Source organism: Melanostigma gelatinosum (assembly GCF_949748355.1).
Source record: "Melanostigma gelatinosum genome assembly, chromosome: 9".
In the NCBI taxonomy this organism is placed as follows: Eukaryota; Metazoa; Chordata; class Actinopteri; order Perciformes; family Zoarcidae; genus Melanostigma; species Melanostigma gelatinosum.
This window is the reverse complement of record NC_136642.1, coordinates 21,847,809-21,869,501: the sequence shown is the minus strand read 5'-3', so window position 1 is coordinate 21,869,501 and position 21,693 is coordinate 21,847,809. Positions and strand designations below refer to the sequence as shown.

General features: G+C 44.3%; 1 protein-coding gene across 1 annotated transcript in view; it reads right to left on the bottom strand.

The window, feature by feature from the left end:
- rims2a (regulating synaptic membrane exocytosis 2a) overlaps positions 1-21,693 on the bottom strand; it is a gene marked incomplete at its 5' end in the record, with an annotated part of 131,941 nt that overhangs the window by 105,615 nt on the left and 4,633 nt on the right. Inside the window, 4 exon segments of the mRNA XM_079275630.1 lie at positions 2,859-2,870; positions 3,520-3,730; positions 8,341-8,433; positions 9,307-9,339. Of these exon segments, the coding sequence (XP_079131756.1) occupies positions 2,859-2,870; positions 3,520-3,730; positions 8,341-8,433; positions 9,307-9,339 (349 nt within the window).

The following is a 21,693-nucleotide window of genomic DNA, read 5'->3' as shown; positions in this document are numbered from 1 at the left end:
TGGCCGGGAGCTCCACCGCTACAAGCAGGGACTCTGAGGACTCCGCCACACTGACACACAGTTTATCAAAGGCATTTCATATTTCTAGCCCCCAAAACGTCATCCTGTACTTTGTTCTTTCGAGCATCTACTGTCGAGGCTCAGCTACCTGGTTCAATCAGTGAGCAGTGGCTGTTTAAAGGCAGATATTCCGTCAGTGTTTTTATATCTATTATTCAGCTTGTTGTGATAAGGCATAGGGATTAATTGTGACTGGCGTAGATTCAGCTAAACGTTGCGTTATTGAGCAGATCTCAACGCTTACATTCCTTCCTACAACAGCTGTGTAACTCTCAGTCCCTCTATATCACATTCCCGCGTGCCATAGCTCTGCTAGCGGCCCCAGACATAGAGACTTGTAAATATTCAATGGCGTTTCGCAGAACAAGATCTCTCTCGCCACTGCTGTCACCATCTGTGAGCGAGGGAAAGAGTAGACGGATGGAAAAAGGGCAGATTTCACCTCTGCCAACTCTTTCACTGACACCCAAGATTTCAGACAAGCGAGGTCCACCAAAATGTGGCCCCGCTGTTCGTGGCTGGTTAATCAAAGCTTCTGTCCTGCTGTGACTGCAAGCATGACCACACAAAAAAAAGAATCAGCAATCAATATCACAATAGTCCCGGAGGACTAACTCCCAGGATGCCGAATAACATGCAACTATAGCATAAACAATCCGCCCAACAACCTACGTCCTTACGCAACACTACCGTCAACATCAGTTCTACTCTTTGTCAGAATACGCAGTCATCTTAAATGTCAATGAAAAGACGGTGAATTGCAAAATCATTGACAATAAATAAATGCTGTAAACCAACGCCAGTCGCCCGACATCAGGTCGATTTACTATCAGATGCTCACTTGGTTAACTTGCACTGCAGCTCAATGACGTCTCCTCCTCACATCCTGTTAACGATCTCCTGGTAAAACAGCACTTTGAGTAAGAGACCGATCCACCTCCGCTGGGACAAGGACGGCTACAAGAGGTCCTTCCTGCCAGCTCTCATCTCCCTGTGCAACCAGCCGCCTGTGTCAGGACAGAGCTTTTACACAAACACGCAACATCTTTTAACTATCCACACCGTAACTGTCCTAAAACTTAGTATATTTAGCATTTAATGTTGCACTATGTCCTCCTCACACAAAGTTCTCTCCCACTTATTGAAGATGTTGTTGATAAGTACCTCACAATATATCTATCTATCTATCTGTCTATCTTTCTATCTGACAGAAGGGGAGGAAAATCTTTTCATCTGGTCTCAGCTAAAAGACAACCCCTGCCTTCACTGGCCCCTGCTGACCCTGTTGGCTCTAATCGCCAATAGTCAGCGACACTGGACTCTACTACCAGATAAATAGAAAACAGAGGGTGTCTATGACGGGAGGACGAGTGAACGAACCCACACCCAAACCCCCTCGCCACCTCTTGTGCTCATTTCCACGCTGGACGACTGATGCTGTCATCTGAGCTTCTGTATCCTGTAAGAAATGCTTACTCTGCTCCCCTGCTGAAGACAAGTCGATGTATAAGCAATTTCTTTGAGCGCATACTCATCCTGAAGGCATGTCTGCAGAGAATATGACAGTACTGTGAAGCACAAACAGCGGAGTGACTCCTCTGGACTGGGATCAAATGTTTAATCCTGCATCTTTCTTTGGACGTTTGCATCTGTATCTCCGTATAGACAAGTATAGAGTGTCCTTACATTACACTGAGCAGTGCAATAATAACATCAGCATCCACGGCCTGTATGGAGCATTGACCTTGAGTGCCTGGAGGCCAGGGCACCACCAGGTAAATAGCTGGCATTGCCTCAGTGGCACATTCCAGGGCCTCTCTGCCAATGCCCCGACTGACCATCGGCAGCCTGCTGCCACTGTTATTACTCAACACCATCTGTACGACGAGGAAACCGATCTCCCAGCTGTCATCTACCAGCGAACAATGGCAGCCTGTACAACCGGGGTCTTGGCGTCGGGAGGGAGCAGCAGGGCAGAGGTCTCTCCCAGCGTCCCTGCTGCTCCGTTTGGTTGGATCGAACTAACTGAACAAATACGACACAGATACAGATAATGCTTAAGGGTGTTCGATACTGCAATCAAGCATTGTAGCTTCCCCTTTCTGATCTATATTGTTCTATGCATCACTATGGCTACACGTTAGCATTGAACAGGGATAGTTTGGATCGGGTGTGGGGTGTCACATCGATCAAAACCATTTCTATAAATAGTGTGGTAGCCACAATAGTGTGGCTACCTGCCTCAACTGCTTGTTGGAGAAAGTATTATCACAAAGCGATATTCATAAGCAATGGGAACCAAATTACCTCTACAGCTACACAACCACATACATGTTAAAAGAAAGGTCCAATTTGAACGGCAACATCATGCTTAAAGTGGTACTCCAGGCATTTAGTATTGCATCAACAAAAAGGTGTAGGACTCACAAGAGACAGGTAGAAAAATATACATATATATCATCAAAATCGATGGGGTGCTCCTTGTTTATTCTGTGATTCTTGTTTAAGTGTTTATCTTTTAATTCCAATCCCAGCTGGCTTCTGTTATTTAACGCTCCTTGTATCTCTGTTTGAGAAGCACGACATCGAAACATTTTTTACCCTTTTCTTCAACGAGCTTGTGTTTATTTCAGCATCACATGGTAGACTCACAGACAAAGACCAATCGGGACTGTTCTGGTCGTTGTTGACTGCTGTATGTGTGTAAATATATACGAATGTACATATCACAGCACTTCATGAACAATGTTTTGTGCTCAGGCGCACTCCCAAGAAACGCAAAAAAAGGATTTGCTCACCACTTTGTCCTCCTGTTGCAATTCCATGAGAGCAGGAATGCAGCAGAAAGAGGGAAACAGAAAGGGGGGGGGGGCAGGAAAGATAGGGGGAGAGAGGGAGATTGTGAGTGGCATTAGTAGGTCCTGGTAGTACTGTCACATACTCCAACAGCAAAGCATTGGATGGCATCGCATAAAAACACTCAAGCTCATGATTCTAATTTAAGCAGTCTGATACTAAAAGCTTTGGCTTCGTCTGTGGGAGGATTTTACAGAGGTTAGTTTTACAAAAGCAGCCATAAGGTTCCTTTATGGGGAAGAAAAGGAGGAACACTTCCCTCCAGTGGTGAAATAGAATAACTGTAAATTACAGTAAATATGAATAAGAAATCTACAGCTGTGAACCAACACATGTGAGTGAACAGAGTTAGAATAAAGGCACGCAGAGAGAGTGTGCTGGAGTAGATGCTGTTAATCTGAAAAACATTAGTAGCTATTCGAGGTTTTGTTGTTGGCTCACTTCCAAGATTACGACTTCACTGCAACGTTTCATCACCTTGGATTTCAAATGGAAGTGTAGGGAGTAATTTACCCGAGGGTGGGACATCTGCATGTGTGTGTGTGTGTGTGTGTGTGTATGTCCTTATAACTGGATAATACCGAGCATGCGAGCCAGCGTTACCTTATTTGACCGCAGAGACACTCGTCCTCCGCACCGAGCACAGAATTTCGTTTGGCAATATGAACAGAGGTGGCCACAGCCATCGGCAAACTTGGTTTTGTGGCAGATGCCGCAGGTTGGGGCTTCGCTCTTCAGGTCCAGGGCCGGCTTGGTCTCCTCCCCCATCTTCTTAACCTGGTCCTTGTACGATTCAAACTGCTGGTGCAACTTCCTGCAGGCGAATAGGAAGGACAGAGTTTAGGAAAGGGGCGATGCGGTTTGGTGACCTATAAGACGAGAGGGGTTGTGTTCATGCTTTTTTATTGAATGCTTATTTTGTCGTATATAGCAAGAGCCAATGCTACAGCAGTTTAAGTCTAAGCTACTGAATGTCTATTTACATTTTTAAATAGACATTTATGAGCATAACATTGACCTAAGGACACAGTATTTAGTATTTAGTACTTTAAATGTTTTTATGAAACTACACACAAACTCATATGATGTATGCATTGTATGTAGTCAGTACCGGCATATGGGATAAATAAATAATCATGTCCCTGTTATAGTCTAACTGGCAGACACATGCATGTGTCTTTGGCACAGTTGGATCATTACGCACCAGAGTTATCCGTTCAGTCCTGTTCTTTAAATCCCATTTACCCAAAAGCCTCCGATACTACGGACAGACTAACTGATATAACCTCACACGTGTGCAGTGTGCGTGAGATGTTTTGAAAGGAAAAGCAGACGCCATGACCTCAGAGGCTTCAAAGCTGAGCTCCTCCTTTGATACCGCACCCCTATCAAAAACAGGGGGGGGGGGGATATCTAATTTGCTTTGCAAGTTTAAGAACATCACTTAATTCCACTTTCTCAGGTTCCCCTGCGTTTAATGAATCATTTGCACCTGTGTTTCTATATCGGGACAGCCGTAAGGTGAGACAAAGAACAACCTACCGCCATACTGTGAGATAATGATATCACCAATACACACACTCTTTGTTTCTCTATTGTATTACTTATAGGACATCACTGGTGGCACGTGTACACGCAGTCGAGCTCACCATCCATTAAGCATTTGTCAGGGCAGTGTCTATTGTGTTACTGCTTGTGTCCTATAGATGGCCTCCTACTGATACATTACACCTGATCTCATACAGTAGATCCTTAACTCCTAACAAGTCCTGAGAGGCTCCTGAAAAAACAACCTGCATGGACTCTTCACATGCATTTTGTATGACACATGTCAATTGAGCGTCTCCTTGGAAACTAAACACTCGGCTGACTTCATAATATGGCGATTAGAATTGGTTTCGCCCCACATATCCCCTGCAACATTCATTAGCACGTGTGAATTATTGAGCGACGCTATCCTTTTACCACATACAGCTCTGCGTTTGAGATAAACGTGCTTCCTTTGCCCACGACCGGACCCTTTTCGAGCCCAAACGCGATGGCCACACGCCACCTGAGGACTATCTGTGCCTCTGTGTGCCATCCAAACATCAGATGGAGTGCCACCGGCATGCCCCCCTGTTGCACCCACTGAGGGATTAAAGGGCTAATTGTGTCACAGCCTCTGTGTGTTTACCGAGCGGAGATTAGTATGTAGCCTTGTTTAACAGATCCCACCAACTCTCATATACTGACAGAGGGCCTGATAACGGGGCGATGAAGGCCGTGATACAAGGGGTAGGGCCACGGTCTCCGAGGATCAAGGGAATAAGACGACAAACAATCGTGTGTTATTCTCACTTAATCTCCCCTTACACTCAAACGTTTACAGAGACATGAGCTTTATCCCGGGCCACTACAAGCACGAAGGGCCTCTGCTCTATTGACAGGTCCAAGGCCATGAGAAGCGCTGTTGAAGATAACCAATGATTAGCTCTCCCTCCCTCTGTATCGGATCACTTCTTCCAACGCTCACTCACCACCTGGGAGGCTTAATATGCTACAATAGGTTATAAAACACATTTTTTACAAGTTTGACTGTAGTCTGTATTAAGTATGTTGATTCTGAGCTGCACACTGAGACAGATATCAAGGTGCTAAAATAAACAGTTTAAGTAGAGAGCAAATATTATATAATATATATATATATATATACATATATATATATATATATATATATATATATATATAAAAAGGAGAGAGCGTGCAAGTAAAGCAGTGGATGTTGAATGAGAGAGGGCATGACTAAAACAACTAAACCTAAAGTAGGTGTAGGAGTCGCTTTAAGTGGCAGCAGGCAGCTGGTACACAGTGCCCATGCCAGAGGGGTTTGCTTATTGAGTCAAACACGGTCAAATGTAGGTGACACTGCTGACGAGTAATCATACGCTGCTCATTGTCCCGTCCCATGCTAGCGTATCGGAGCTCTCTTACCTCTGGGCCGCACCAGAGCGGCCACACACAGCCGGTAACCCGAGCTGCTCTCTCTCTCCTTTGGACATATGACAGACCCGACAGCAAGCGTGAACTACAAGCTCTCCGCAAGCTCCTTCTCTACCTCTGCCACAAACCGTCTGAGCGGAAATTTAACCCCACTGTCATCCCAAATGCTTCATGTTGGCACTGAGAGCATAGACATGACCGTGTGTTAACCGGCTGGTATGCGTTTGTATTAGTGGCCTCCATTAAAAGGGAAATCAGCACCTCCCTCCAACCTAATTTATATGTGATGATATTCAGCTTGTGTTTTCTCATATAGACACAGCACAAAAAGTAAGGACATTTGTGTTTGGTAGATTATTTCTTTGTTGTAACAATGCTTCTTGGCAATAAATCTTCCCTTTTAAATGGTGTCACATTTGTAAGGAACATGCATTTGTGGGATGAGCAGCAGAGCTGAGTATGTGGGTTGCGCCCATGACAAATTTGCCAAATCTTCTCTTATACCAAAGTGTTCTAGCTCTTGAGTTAAAGCTAACGTTACCTTAACAGACTGAAGCCAGAGTGAAAGAACTACAACAAGCTCACATCCCAAAGTCCTGACTAATTGCTGTGGCTAACAAGCTAGAAAATTATTGTTTATTTACACATCCGGAAGGCACAGAACAACATTACCATTCATTTACAGCCGAGTTTCTGGTTTTCTGACAAATTATGAGTCCAATATTCTTCTTTCTGCTCTGGTCTCTACAAACTTTTAAGAAAAATAAATATTTTCTTTTCTTTAGCTTGCTAGTTGCTCTACTGCTCAAGCTAGTTGCTAGCTAGCTTTGTGTAGCTGCCTTCAGGTGCTGAGTACATATCTACAGTGGGTTTATAAGGGATTTTCTTTGCTAAAAAACAAAGCTTTCTGCTGCTGTTGGAAATGAGGTTTGTAACTGAACTTATAGATAATAACATTACCCTTTCCCGCCTGTAAAAAACAACAAAATAAGCTAAAAGAGGCTAAATGCTCCATAGTCCTGCATAGTTCAATGACGATTTTCTGTGGACTTGTTTAAAAGCAAACCTTTTTACATTTTACATAGTCATTAAAAATAACATTAGTTCCAGCTTATGAATTGTGGGTAAATTAAAACTCACTTGATGTGTCACTTTAGCGTCTGTCCTCTAAGAGCTTCTGTATCCTCTACCTTTGCCTTCCTTTGATAAGCTTCTTCACAGCAAACATTGTGACTTGTTGAAGCAGGAAAAGCACAGGTGTAATTAATAGCGTTAATGATTAAAGTCCACCTCCAAAGCCCTGATATTGGTAATGTTGTCTCGTGTAACGTTATGTCTTACTGGGACTTATTGGAACAGAGCCACCATCAGTATACTGCAATTTAAGTTACAATTTACATCTGCACTGTTATTATGACAAGTCAAAAATGTCTCCTGTGAAAGAACTCTAGGCTGGTTCCAACATCATTCCCTTGTTTACTCGTTCACCATACCCTCCATGATAAACACCCAATAATTCACTCAACAGTGAACATTATACAGTACAGTGCGTACTTTTTACACAATTTGGACAAGCAAGTAAGAAGTGATACAAATGTATTCCTCAAATATTCTGAATAGCTGAATGACTACCGTAATTCACTCTGTATTTTGAGTAACTTGCGTAAAACTACATACAACATGGCTGACTGATCTACGGCTTCAAGCTACTCGTCGGCATTCACACCAGGAAAAAAATACGAACAAATTAATTCGATATAAAACAGGAATAAATGTATATTAAAGAATTTCTCCTGTACTCTCCATCACAAACAACGAATTAAAAGCCTTTGTTTTTTGTCAGCAAGCGCCATTGACTGCTGCAGTTGCTACAACTATTTAGAATTGTTCTTGTTTTTCTTTTAAACACATACACTACACTATAGACAGGTTTAACCCATGTTGGATGACAAGAGATAAAACTCTGAGCGCTGAGAGGAGAAATATGTATGTCATGTTTTTAACTTGCCAACTCAAACCATATTGCATTAGTCAATTCCAGCTTCGTTGGTCACGTGGTCTAGTGGCGGAGGAGACAGGTTGTTGTAATCACAGATCAAAAGTATTTAAGAAGTATTGCTGTGGTGTGTATCATGTAATTAACTCTTTTTTTGTTTCATTGCATACAATTAATAACATCAGGGCCAAGTAACACGCAAACATATGTGACAATACCTGTTTTGTTTCTTCTTGAATTGAATACCACCTCACAAAGTCTTACCATTATGTCTAAAAGTAGAGTCCATCATGGCAGACCACTCCCACACCACCACTCTCTCCTCATATGCTTCGAAAAATTGTGTGACATCGTCGAATATCCACTAGGGTCAAACATACTGTGCGTCCAGACATGTTTGTGGCTGCTGGGAGGAGATCAGAAAAGGGGTCTGTGCTATTACTTACGCGTCTGGCTCTGGCTCCTTGTCATTTTTGGACTTTTGATGGGGCTGAAGGACGTTATTTACCAGCTCAGTGATCCCACTAAAGGGAAACCACCTGTTCAAATAAGCAAAGTGTGACTGGAACATCGCAATGAGTCATCATGGGAGAAAACAATCTGTCCGGAAAAGCTTTTTTTTTTTTTAAGGAAACAGGTCAGATTCTAAGAAGTGAACAATAGCAGGGACATTCACTACAACCAGCGCAAGAGAGAGGAGGAGGCCGGGACACGGGCAGGAGCGGCGATTAGTGGAACATAGACAACCAGACACAGTGTCAGAAATATACAGAGAGAAAGACAGAAGAAGGACAGAAAGAGGAGACAGACAGACTTACAGTAGAGGGAAAGAGAGAAGAAGCAGGAAAGCTCTACAGCCAATGGAAATGAGAGCTGCATCAAACGCTCAGCTGAGGGTAACAGGAGTGTCATTTATTCCAGCCTTGTGGTGCAGCAGGGGTCAGGTTATCAGACTGCAGGTGGACTTCGTCAAAATGCAGCTACAGTACAGCGGAGGAGGGCAGGTGCATCGAGTCCACATTTGCGATTGAATTACGCGGCTGCACAAGCCAATCAGAGTGCAGATATGACACACTGGGTGAGAATGGGCAGCCAGTTGGAGACCAGGGACAAAGGGGGGGAAGGGGGAGGGTTTGGGCGAGGGCCTGGCTAAAACAAAGCTGGTCGAGAGGAAAAGGCCTCGTCACTGATGTCACGGAAGTCGGGCTGCTTAGTGTCCATTCAACAGCCTGGCCGATGCAAAAAACAAAACGCCCGCGGTGCAAATCATCGAGCTGCCTTCCGTGACATCAGTGACATCTCTTTGGTTTTCCTCCCAGACGAAGAGGAGAAAGCCACATGAAGCACACAGCACCCACTGACAGGAAGAAGTGTCAAAGCCTAGAGCACTCTGGGTAATGCAGTTCACTTACTGTGCCAGCTGAGGCTTTGGTTCTTCTTTGATCCTAAAACATAAAAAAAAGAAAAGAAAAAAAAGGTGTGCACAGCTCAGTGCATATAGAACACAAAGAGATGAGGAAAACAATCGAAAGGACACGATATAGCGACACAACTGATAGCACTTAAGATGAGAAAAATAATACTTTAATCCTATAATATGAATAATATTCAGGATATTATAGATGATGCTTTGATGAGAGTGACAATGACAATGCAACGATGACAAGGGTAGTGAGGAACATGAAAAACAACAACTTTAAAGATGATGTAAAGTAATAAGGGCTTTGGAGCAACTTCAACTTAAAAATGACTGCTTCATGTGTAACATCCTCTCTCTTACTGAATTTGCTGGCATGGACAAACGTTACTTTGTATGGCACTTTGGCTCTCTGCAATAAGAGCGTGGTTCCAAAGTGCATATCCACCACGCTACTAGAGGAATTCATTATTAATGCCGGCACCCCATCCATCACCATGGGCCAACCAGTTCCCAGAAATATAGCCACACATCTGCACAAGTTCACAGTAAGCAGAGCAGACGTCTGAGCGCTGCTTTGAACTGCAGGCTGAGCTGCATCAGCAGGTGAGGGAGGAGGCAGCAGCTCATTCTGAGTCAACTTCAAATAAGCCGAGTAACACATGCTTGGTGAGAGTCCATCATGACTGATGGTCGGGTTGGGAAATATATCGATATTATATCGATATTGTGATATGAGACGATAGATATCGTCTCGGATTTTGGATATCCTAATATGGCCTCAGTGTTCTTTCCTGGTTTGAAAGGCTGCATTGCAGTATGGTGACGTTATTTTTGCAGAATGATTATTATTTAGCTTTAACCGCTTTTATCTCCATATTGCTGATGATTATTTATTTAAAAATAACTATATATATCTATATCAAGAAATTTGGTCCCAAAATATTGAGATTTTTGATTTTCTCTATGTTGCCCAACACTAACTGATGCCAAGGGCATTCATGTTAAGTTATCACATAACTTTTTGATTTGAATTATCTGTTCACCTAAAATTGCAAAAAGACATTTTGCAATTTTGAGACTTTTGTAGTGCTCTAAGTCTAAGCGTTAAACAATTACATTTAAAATGTTTTAAAGCAACACGCCCTGGTTGCCCTGAGCAATCTGCAGATGTTGGTGTCAACAATTATTATTGGAACTACTTTCTACAGAAGAAAAGGTTCCTCAAACTGTTTCTATAGAACAATGCAAACATGATATTTAAATCCTGTGAGTGTCAGGATCCAGGATCCCTGTCTGAGCCGTTGTGTGTTTCCCCTGATCTCCTCTCCTCATGTGTTCTGTCATTCCCCTGTTTGTTATTGTGTGCCATGTGCTCTGTTTGTCCTCTGCCTCCAGACACCTCCCATGGCCACACCCTTGATTGTGCACAGCTGAGGTGTTCAACAGACTACACAGGCCGTCAAGCTGCCAGCGCTCCGGTGTCGAGCCACGGGACTCACACCGTCGACCTGCCTACTCTCTGGTGTCGGACCACGGGCTCCACACCTTCCTGTCTTTATTCAGGCTAAATAAAACCTGTTTCCATTAACGTCTGTCTCCTGTGGTCTTGCGTTTGGGTCCTACCTGTGAACTCCCATGACAGTGAGAACCACAAGCGAAATTCAGTTGACCTCCCTCGTGTTGGCGTTGCAGCGGAAACAACAAAGGTGGATATCTTAAAGCTCGTACAAATGAGAACTTAACGAAACAGACTGAATCAGAAACAAACAGCCAGAAAATTGCACATCGCTGTGACGATTTCTTACAACACATCTATGAAGTAGACTTTCCCTCTAAGGACCAACATTGTCTCAGGAACCAAACAAGAGCAGGAGTTACCAAAGGAAAATTAAATGTGTAGCCAGAATAACGAGACAGCACAAGCAACACACACACACACACACACAGCAACCACCACGAGTGTTTAGCATCTGTAAAGCATCTAACACTGAAGGTGCCAGTTCAGCCTCGCTCTCCTGGTTTACGAGCAGATGTCAGAACAGAGACCGCTAAGAATCACATGTCAGGACTTCACACACCTCGTCACTGCTTATGTTAAGCACACAGTCACTTCCATGTAGCTGTGTGAAATAAAAACGTGTTAATTGGCCACAGCAACATTTACTCCTCTCGTTCTAGATGAGATTTTCCAACTCATAACACCGGTATTCTTCAGAAACTAGGTCCAAGTAAGCCAAAGAGATATTCAGATTGCAATGGTATAAAACACGGAGAAGACCTAAAAGAGTGTTAACTCTTCTCCTGTAACTTGTTGCTGGAACTAAGAAGCCCCTGAAATAGCTTTCAGACCATGATACTAAAACTCTCCACTGAAAACACTTTGGAGCTGCTCCTCGTAGATACGTATACATCTAGGTGGCTGATAAGGAAGAATTAATTAGAAATCTGTTGCACAATGAATAAAACGTCAACAAGTAGAAATGATCCGGATGGATCCCAGTGTGTACACGACACGGGGATGCCATAACGTCCGTCTGATCCGGGTCAGATGGACGAGAGAACACACGAGAGAAGACATAGTCCTGTGTGTACCCGTCAGTCTCGCCGCTCTGTTTCCCCATGAGCCAGTCCATATCTATCCTCTTGCTGTGTTCTCCCGATGACCTGCAGCGTCGTTCTGTATTGATCCCATCAGCTCCGTCTCTGCGGTCGCATTACAAGCCTCATATTTATCTGATCCAGCCTGCTGCCTGCTGCCTGCCTGGACGGCTGTCGGACAGAGAGAGTGTGTGTGTGTGTGTGTGTGAGAGTGTGTGTGTGTGAGAGAGTGAGTGTGTGTGTGTGTGTGTGAGTGTGTGCCCATGTCCATGTGAGTACTCTACTCATACGTGTGCATATGTGAGTGCTAGTGCGCAGCGTATTGTTTGACATGGGGCAGCAAAATGAGTGAGGGTAAAATGTCACAAGTGACGTACTCAGTATCCCGGCAGCTGAGTCTCCATTTTCCATCCCTCTTTAACCTGCACTCTGCTTCACAAGACCCCCCCCCGCCCCCACATGACCCCCCCCCCCCCCCCCAGGTTCATAAAAATAAGAAACACACACACACACACTGGTATAGAGTTCGGGAAAGGGTTTGTGCAGAGCATCTCCGTGTCTCACTGAATGCTTCTGATTCTCTCTTTTCTCAGTTTCAGTGGAGGAGTTCTGATTCTCAGTGAGCCACATGCTGCGGTTATTTTTAGCCTCTATTGTTGTGTTTTTTGTTCTGTGTTTGGGCTTCCACCTTCTCTGCTTCACTGGGCTGTGCATGGAGGAGCCCGCCGACTGGTGCTACACTGCTCTCTAGTGGACTGATGTGCTGCATAAAACTTCCAAGAACTAGATTCCTGGAGTTCTGAGGGAATGTGTGAGTCGTTTTTTTCACTGTCATTTTTGCTACAGTTTCTGTGTTCAATTCAGTCAATTGAGCAGAATCAATTAGCTTATTGACAGACCATTTAAGCAGCAACTATTGGTTTGGCCAAAATGCCAAACATTTGCTGTCAGCAGCTGATTAAATGTGAATGTATTTCTTGTGAATTGAATATCTTTGGATTTTAGACTGTTACTCAGGCAAATTGAGCAAATTGATCAATGTTTCTGACATTTTTCATCGACAAAGTGACAAATCAATCTAATCTAGAAAATAATCAGCATATTATTTGATAAGGCAAAAAGTTGGAAGCAGACATAAGAAAGGAATCCTTGAAGTATGAGCATGAACGCGTAGGTAACACGCAGGTTTTAATGTCAGAGTCTGAGGTTTGTCTTAGTCTTGATTGTCAATTAATTCTTATAAATATCAAAACAGAACAGAAGCCGAAACTAAAAGCAGTTCATGAAAGCTATTCACATCCGTCACCAGATAGGACTATCTTGGTGATGCGCGCACCAGTAAAACCAGTAACCTCGCACAAACTGGGTAATTAGTGTGAGCAGCAATAGCCACCGAGGAGAGAAAAATGACGTCATCGCTTCACACCGAAGATGTCTGGGAAAAAAGCAAAAATCAGCTTGAAGCTCGTGCATTGCCCCTTTAAGAATCAACATGGAAGACAGTACTGATCCCAAACCAAGATGTAATTCTGTGACGCCAAAATACAACACATGCAAACAAGTCTTCAACTCTGTTGTTTGGGATTTCTGTCAAACTCAGATGGGAGTGAGACATCCCCAGGAGAGCTGGATTGATGCGGCTCCTTCTGCACAGACAGCAGGACGATTACACAGCGGGCCGTCACGAGGACCTGAACATTTTAGTGAGATCCCAGAGATGTAATTAATCTGAGCCCTCTGAAGACATCTCTGCTAATAAGAGGAGTGGAGGGGAAGAGAGGAGCTCTCTCTCTCTCTCTCCCACCAACTGCTACGTGTTGGTCTGCCTCTCTGTATGATGGTGCTTTTGTTGGGGACTATTTTCAGGCACAAATAAATGCACATTTGTTGTATTAGTGATACTTACAGCACCATTGTGGCAATCACTAATAAGGAATAACAATCGACTGGCTTCTTCCTATAACTATTAACAAACAAAAAAAAAGACATTTAGGTGCCAGCACCAGAAAATAGATGTCCAACCTGCTGTATCGATATCTGATCGATGTCAAAAAACGACATGAAAAAGCACTTCCATCAGTTTGCCGGCTGTACATCAGCACTAACGGTCTACCTCTGTTCATTTTCGACACTAACGGCAGACAGTATTCTCTGTCACACTGTACTGAGCTTTCCACACGTGCCACCCAAAGGGTAATTACTTTCCAATTACACTACGTCCCCATGCTCAGAGTGTGCCGGGCTAACCCAGCCAGTCACCCCAAGGTCTCTCTCTCTCTCTCTCTCTCTCACTCTCTCTCTCACTCTCTCTCTCGCTCTCTCAGAATCAGAGCCGTTTATTGCAGAGGTACGTTGCACATACAAGGAATTTGACATGACGGGTGGTGCGTAACATTAAAACAATCAACAACAATCAACACAGTGCAAAAAGTAGAAACATATTAAAATTGACAGTAAAATATAAAATAAAGTAAAATATAAAATAAAGTGCACAAAGGAACAGATAACAGGACTTTAAACTAGTGAGATGTAAGTGTAATGTAATAGTAGCGATTTCATTCAAATAAGAAACCCAGAAGGGATGTGCAGGGAAGTGACCGGTAAGGAATAGTCCTGGGATGACAGAGTCAGTGGGGGTCCCGGGCTTTGTTGATGAGCCCAACTGAAGACGGGGAAAAAACTGCTCATGTGGCGTGAGGGATCTCACGGCTGCAGGCCCTCCGAGTCCGCCGCAGACCAGAGTGATAATTAGAGTGATCTGCTCACCAGCTATACATCATGAACACCACACTAGCCAGCCAGTGCTGCCAGGAGATGAGGTTAATGTCTGCCTGAAATCGCTGGGAGGCAAGTGATCACTGGAGGCTCTGGCGCTGCCGAATTCTGTTCTGATACAGATGCTGGTGCAGTATGGTGTCAGTGCATGCATACAGTTTGATGACGCACTATAGGGGAGGTTCTATTAATGTCCCCATGCAATTAAGTCATGATTGAATGCAAAAATGTATTCATGTTGGGGTGCTTGATCAAAATCTATCTGGTTCACAATATGTGTAATGCCTATCTAACGTCTTTAAATAGAAAATAAGCTTTCTAATATTAGTTGTAAGAAAATGTTATATCGGACAATACATTCATATGAATGTGATTTCTATTACTGTGGTTTTTTTAAGCAACAATAAAAATGTACAATTTGTGTAATATATGCAAATCTGCATGTCACAACTTTGACTTATGTCTGTAATGTATCAGGAGCACAGCAGCGTTTGTTTGCATTTGCAAAACCAAACCAAAACAAAACCAAACCAAAGGACTCTAATGTCAGTGTGTGAATGCCCATATTGTGTGTTTTTGTAAGGAAATGTCCAAAAATGATGAAACAACACAAAATAAAGAAGAAAAATGTAATGTATAAACTCCAACCACATTATATTGCCCCCGAAGCCTGTTAAGAATGTAACTGTACTCCGCCCAGCCACATCAGGAAGAAACAACAACGTGTCAGCAGTATCCCTGCAGGATGCAGAAAACAGAACTCCCCCACTGCACGCACCTTTAACTGTACATTCCACTGGAGAAAAAAAACTCCAAGGGGGAAAAAAGCAGTGTGCACTAAAAACAGCAGCTCATTGAAAGACAGTCGGTTAGGTCAGAGACACCTGTTCATTCTCTCTTAAAATGCCAGAAGACGTGCTGCTTAACACTTTCTCTCCACCTCGGCGAGGATTAGGCGGGGGGGGGGGGGGGATAGAGTGCTGATAACTTCCTCTGGCACGGGGCGCTGGCACGGCGCGATAGGCAGGGCGGGGGGGGGGGGGGGGGGGGGACAAGCGCCCCGGTGTGCGGGGTGTTGGCCAGCCACCACAGCTGGGGCCTTAGAAAGCACAGATAGGATTGAATCCATGGAGGGGGAGGGGGGGCACGCATCAGAATGGGCAATCTAACAACGCGCGAGCCAGACCTTCCTGACCAAGGACTAATATTCAGATTGTCAAACAAGAGTTGGCAACAACAGATATTTTTTTTTCCTGAGCGACGCGGGAAGTGTTAATCTGCTGCCAAATATGACAAAAAAAATCCATCTGTTTCCTGAGATTACCTGCCAGGATTCAATTGAGGCTCTCCATATCTCTCTCTCTCTCTCTCTCTCGCTCTCTCTCTCTCTCTCGCTCTCTCTCTATCTCTCTCCCCCGTCATGAGAGATTTCCAAGTGGCGAGGAGTCAGCTGATCACCCCACGTTCACGATGTGTATTTCCATGCAACGATCACAGGAAACGTACTCATCTTTATACTGTACAGTGGGAACTGGGACGTATATCAGCCACGTGAGCAGCGTTGAGTCAGCTGGGGGGGGGGGGGGATGTGATGCGCAGTGTTTGCATTCTTTGCACATATGCGTTTGTTTGCTTTGGTAATAGCGCGCGCGTATGTGTGCGTGTGCGTGTGTGTGTGTGTGAATGCTTGGTTGCCTCTCCTGTCGCCCTGCTTTATGCGCCCCTGACACAGATGCCTTTTATTCTGCCTGCGATCAGCACTTTCTTGGCAGCTGACGTTGTCGTCGTCCCACCCGACGCGAGCGTCACAACTCCTCCTCCCGTGCTCCGCTCTGCAGCTCCACTGGGAACCCGGCCCTGTGTAAACCCCACCAGGGCTGTAGGTCGCCCGCCCTCTCCACGTTTGAGCCCAACCTCGAGCTCCAGTAAAAACCGGGACGGACACAGCGCCTGATTGCAGCTCCGTGTCCTCTGAGCCTGCACGAGACAATTAGAGCGCTCCTCGAGCACCAATTCTGTCCAGTCTCGCTGTCCCCATGTTACTTCCAGTCGCATAGTCAGCAAAAACACCATCAACTCCCACCAGTGGCAACCTCTCCACGTTGTTGATGTTCCTGGCTGGGAGCAGCAGTAAGGTGGGCTGGGACTGAAACAGCAGCCAGCTGTCTGTGTCTCACTCTAGGCTGTAATAATAACCCGGCCGTGGCTAACAATAGAGACGTAATGGATACCTTTGCCTATTGTTGGTCCAGCCCGCTCTACTCCTTCCGGTCCTGATTCATCGCCACGATGTGCTTGCTTAACTAAACTGCATGCAGAGCACACGCGAGGGGCAATCTGATACCACCCCGCACACGAGGTTACACACATCACTTCGCTCAAATGTTGTTGCAGATGCTGCCCCTGAATTGTACACAGCATATATATATATATATATATATATATATATATATATATATATATATATATATATATATATATATAGACTGCATGGGATGCATCACTGGGGTGGGTTGGGCTTTAAAGGTATGATGTCACGTGTGTGATGCAGGTTTAATGGGGAGGTGGGAATACAAGTCAACTCAGTACTTTTTATTTTTATGAGTATAATAAATTCATTTTATAATACTATTATTGTCTTTATCTCTTCTTTATTTCTACGTTTATTTTTCTGTCTGTTTGTTATTTTATTTAGATATCACCTCTGTGCTTATTGCTTGTAAAAAGCGTGAAAATGAGTCTTGAATGCACAAGTGAATTGTATATGAACTATAATGGCTGAATAAAAAGGTATTTAAGACAAATGATGTGCAGAGCAAACTGTTAACAAGAAAAATAGGAAATTAAAAGCAAGCAGTTTGATGGTAATATATGAAAAATACGTACACAGGGAAGGAAATATTAGAGGGCCCTGTGTACTACTGCTAGTAAACACACCAGCTCTCACAGAGCAAAGCGTAGTAGGGGGGGGGGGGACTAAGTCCTTTTATTGCATTTCACTGGTTTCATTTAACATTTGTCTTATTTAGCAGCAGCTCTTACACTCCACATTTTTATATCCAGTAGATCTAGTTGCATTACAGGGGTCAGAATCTAGGACAAAAGCCTCAACAAGGGTTTGTGGGTTTGTGTGTGTGAGTGTGTGTGTGTGTCTGTGTGTGTGTGTGTGTGTGTGTGTGTGTGTGTGTGTGTGTTGTGCCTCTTTTTAAGAAACCGCAACATGAAAACTAGCTTATTTTGGGTCTTAGTTTACCAAAAATAGGACTTATGGTGACCCAAATGAAAGGCATGAGCTTGCATTCTGGGGTGAGTCTGACTTTACTCGAGTTTTGTCCTGGTCTAAAAAAACAAAGTTGAAGAACTCCTCTGTTAGTGGCGCCAACGTTCAGAGATACACGAGTGTTAGTTTAGCTGTTGCCACAGTGTTAGCGGTTAGCTTGCTGAGAGGCAAGATTAATAGCTTGACCTTTAGAAAGTGACAACTAAAGAAAACTTACACTGTATCGCAGAGTTAGACAAGAAGACAGATACCACTCAGCCTCGACTGTCTGTATGTGACACGCAAAGCTACAGCTAGCAGATGATTAGCTTAGCATAAAGACTGGCAGCAGGGAGAAAAAGTTAGACCAGTTCTCTTAAGTTCAAATCATAAGTTGTGATGTTGTTCGAAAAAAAGAGTCTGGAAGCCTGACTTTCTTTGTCGCCTCACAAACTACCGTGATGCCACTAGCCGCTCGGCTTCGACAATTCATTCATACGTGGACCAACAAGTAGCAACACTTCTGCAAAGTGTTTGCAGGATACATTTGCTGTTTCTTTACTGCTACTAGTTGCTACAGTATCGCTGCTGAAAACAACAAGCTAATAAGTGAGCACGCTAACAAAAACACCTCACAACGGGATGAGATATGGAAGCTATGATGAATGTTATCAAATCAAGTCTCTTGTCTTTCTGGCGGATGGACTTAGTCCTGTAAAGCTTCTTTTGACTTGCGGCCTGCTTTTCCTGGACTCCTAAGTGACCGCAGGCCCTTGCTGCCTGTTTAGATGCCTGATGGCAGAGAAGCTGAACGGCTCCACTATTATTAACCCAACTAACAGCGTGAGGGTTCTCTCAGTCAGCTTGAGCTGACCTGGTGCCACGTTCAGACCTTTCGCGACGGCCTCATATAACCGTCTCTCGTTTATCTCTGTCCAGGCGTCTCCGTTTGTCTCTCCTGCTTTCAGTCTCCATCCCTCGCGAAATATTCTTTGGACGCCTGCACAAATGCCACGCTGTGAACGGGTACCAAAAAAAGCAAAACACTAGACTTCACTGATGCGCGGCGGAGTTGACAAGCCCCGGTCACATGTTTGTGACCGATTCAGCCGACATACGCAGAGTGGGGAGATGAGTTGGGCCCTCTGCTGTACAGAGTGGAGAGGTGTCTCTTTCTCTGAGCTCTCAGGGTTCAGCAGTCATAAAAAAACAACCCCGGGGGAATGTCACAGTGGAGAGAAATGGCACCACGTCTCACTAGCTATACTATCTGCACTGACAGCACCCGTCCCACTGCTTTGAACAAAACAAAACAAAAATCCTGCACAGTGTATATCCCATCAGTGTGTTGTGGTGAATTTGTCTCAACTGTATCATCCCACTGCTATAGGATTGTGAGAGGTACATTTAACCACCTCCATAGCAGGCACACATGCTCATTAGAAGCACTGGGCTTCCCTCAGAGGGTCAGATGATATATCTTCCTCTACATTGACTCTAATCAGCGTGGACGGGGGGGAAGGGCCGTAAAAGTGATGAAGTGGCCCCCTTTTTTGCCTTCACGTTTCCACTCTTTGCTCTCGTTGGCTGAGGCTATACCTTTTACGTCTTCTACTCATCGACTTGTTCTTTCTTCCTCTCACTACTCGGCTCTGTCGGCACGCCTATCGCATTGTGTGGCTCTCATTCAGGCCTGCTGAGAGGGCTTATGTAACAGCAGGCCAGATGTTCTAGCACCAGAGCTGTGGTGGGGTTCTTTTCCGATCCAGGGCAACTATTCGATAATCTTGCAATTATATACTTAAAAAAAAAAAAACATTTATTCATCTGGGAAAATTCGTACATTGAGTCAAACGCTTCACATGCAGTAAAAACAATGCTTTCTCCAGCTGGTGTCTTGAACTGACGGTCTTAATACACAAGGTATCTGATAAGAATTTCTCCAATCCAATAAGCTGCTTAAATACAGTTCCATAGCGATAGATTACAGCAGCTTGAGGCACTATTGACTAATTATTTAACACATACAGTGTAGACTGTATTATACATTACTAAAAATATATACACGTAACATCCCTTGTACTAGTTAACACAACCGAGTTCTCATTCTAGGATATTTTCCCACCGTCATGTTTTGCCAAGGGCATCTCAAATTGCGCAGCCAGGGGCAGGAAAATCCCTTCAAACTTTGCTCGAGGGACAAGAGCCCAGAAGAGAATGAAACCATATGCTGACGAATGCAGATGTTATTTAGAATAAAGCGACGGGAGACAATGGGAGATGGCAGGCTGATTGCTCCGTCAACGGGGACCGAGGCCGTCATATCAGCAACGAGACCCGATAGCATCTCAGACGTCAATGTCCCTCCTCTCCTTTCCTGTCCTCTCCTCTCCCCTCGCCGCCTCCTACGATAAACTGTCCTACACTTCCCCCTCGTCCTGCCCTCTCGTCTCCTTCTCTGTTCCATAGCTCATCCTCACGTGTCCTCTCCTTTCCTTTTGTCGCACAGCCTAAAATGCTAAAAGGGAAGGGACTCATCAGAGCGAAGAACGCAATTAGAACAAGTTTAAACAAGTCGTTTTCTTTATTTGTTATATCTAATCCCGTGAAACAACCAAAACCCAACGATGAAGTCATCCTGTTTGAGTGATATAAGCAACATCAATTTTACATTTTAAATATTTCCAGATGAACAGTTGGTCAAAACTTTGATGTAACGTGTAAGAAGTTGTTGGTTCAGTGGAACCCAAACATTCTCACTCAGCTCTGCGGAGCATTTAAGCTTCTTTCAGCTCACTGTTTTGCTCCAGTCTCACCGCTCTCATCCATCTTGCCTCTGGCAGCTACATGCGACTGTTTTCCCACGAAGAGAAATCTCTGATAAACTGTACACTAGTTGGCAAAAAGCTAGTGAACACAGCACAGCATTAAGCCTGCTGAAGAGAACAATATATTATGTCTAGTAGTTGGTGAGGACAAAAACAGAGTCGGATGGAGAGTGCATATTAGGTTTAAGCATTGGTCAGTTGGCCAGAAACACAACGTCAGATGAAAGCTATTGATGGGAACAATAAAAAATGACACCAGCCTGATCCTATGAAGAAAGGAGTAGCTCTGCGATTCAGCCGGGGTAAATCTAAAGACATTTTAAGCCTATATTCCCACACTTTCAGCCAGCCGTGGAGGTAAAGCACCACATGAAGAGAGGACAAAATGGCCCAAACAAGTACAGGATACACCAGGTTAAATGGCTGATGTGTAAAAGTGAAAGGTAGATGGATGTGAGAGCACCAAAGGACCTCGACACTAGAGGAATACACTGCACTCCCACTATAGCACAAATTATGAGCAGCTATTAAATATATAATTCAATGTGTTCCATATCAATTCAATGTTGTCAAATGTGCTCCAACCAGATTTCCTGTCCAGCCGCGCCTAAACCACTTGACAGCGTGCCAACCTCCCCAGAACCGAAACACAGTGTTACTTTAATTAGCACGATGATGTATTCATTTGGCGTGCGTTCTGCTTTACGGAGTCAAGACGGCACATCCACTCTTACACTTTCTCTCCCTCTCTCCCTCTCTCCCTCGGGGGAAGTGATGGGGGATGGGAGTCTGTGGAACGCTCATGACAGAATCTGCTCTTTGCATGGGAAGGCAAGTGAGCATGGGCGAGTGAGCTAAGGGAACAAGAGAGAGAGAGAGAGAGAGAGAGAGAGAGAGAGAGAGAGAGAGAGAGAGAGAG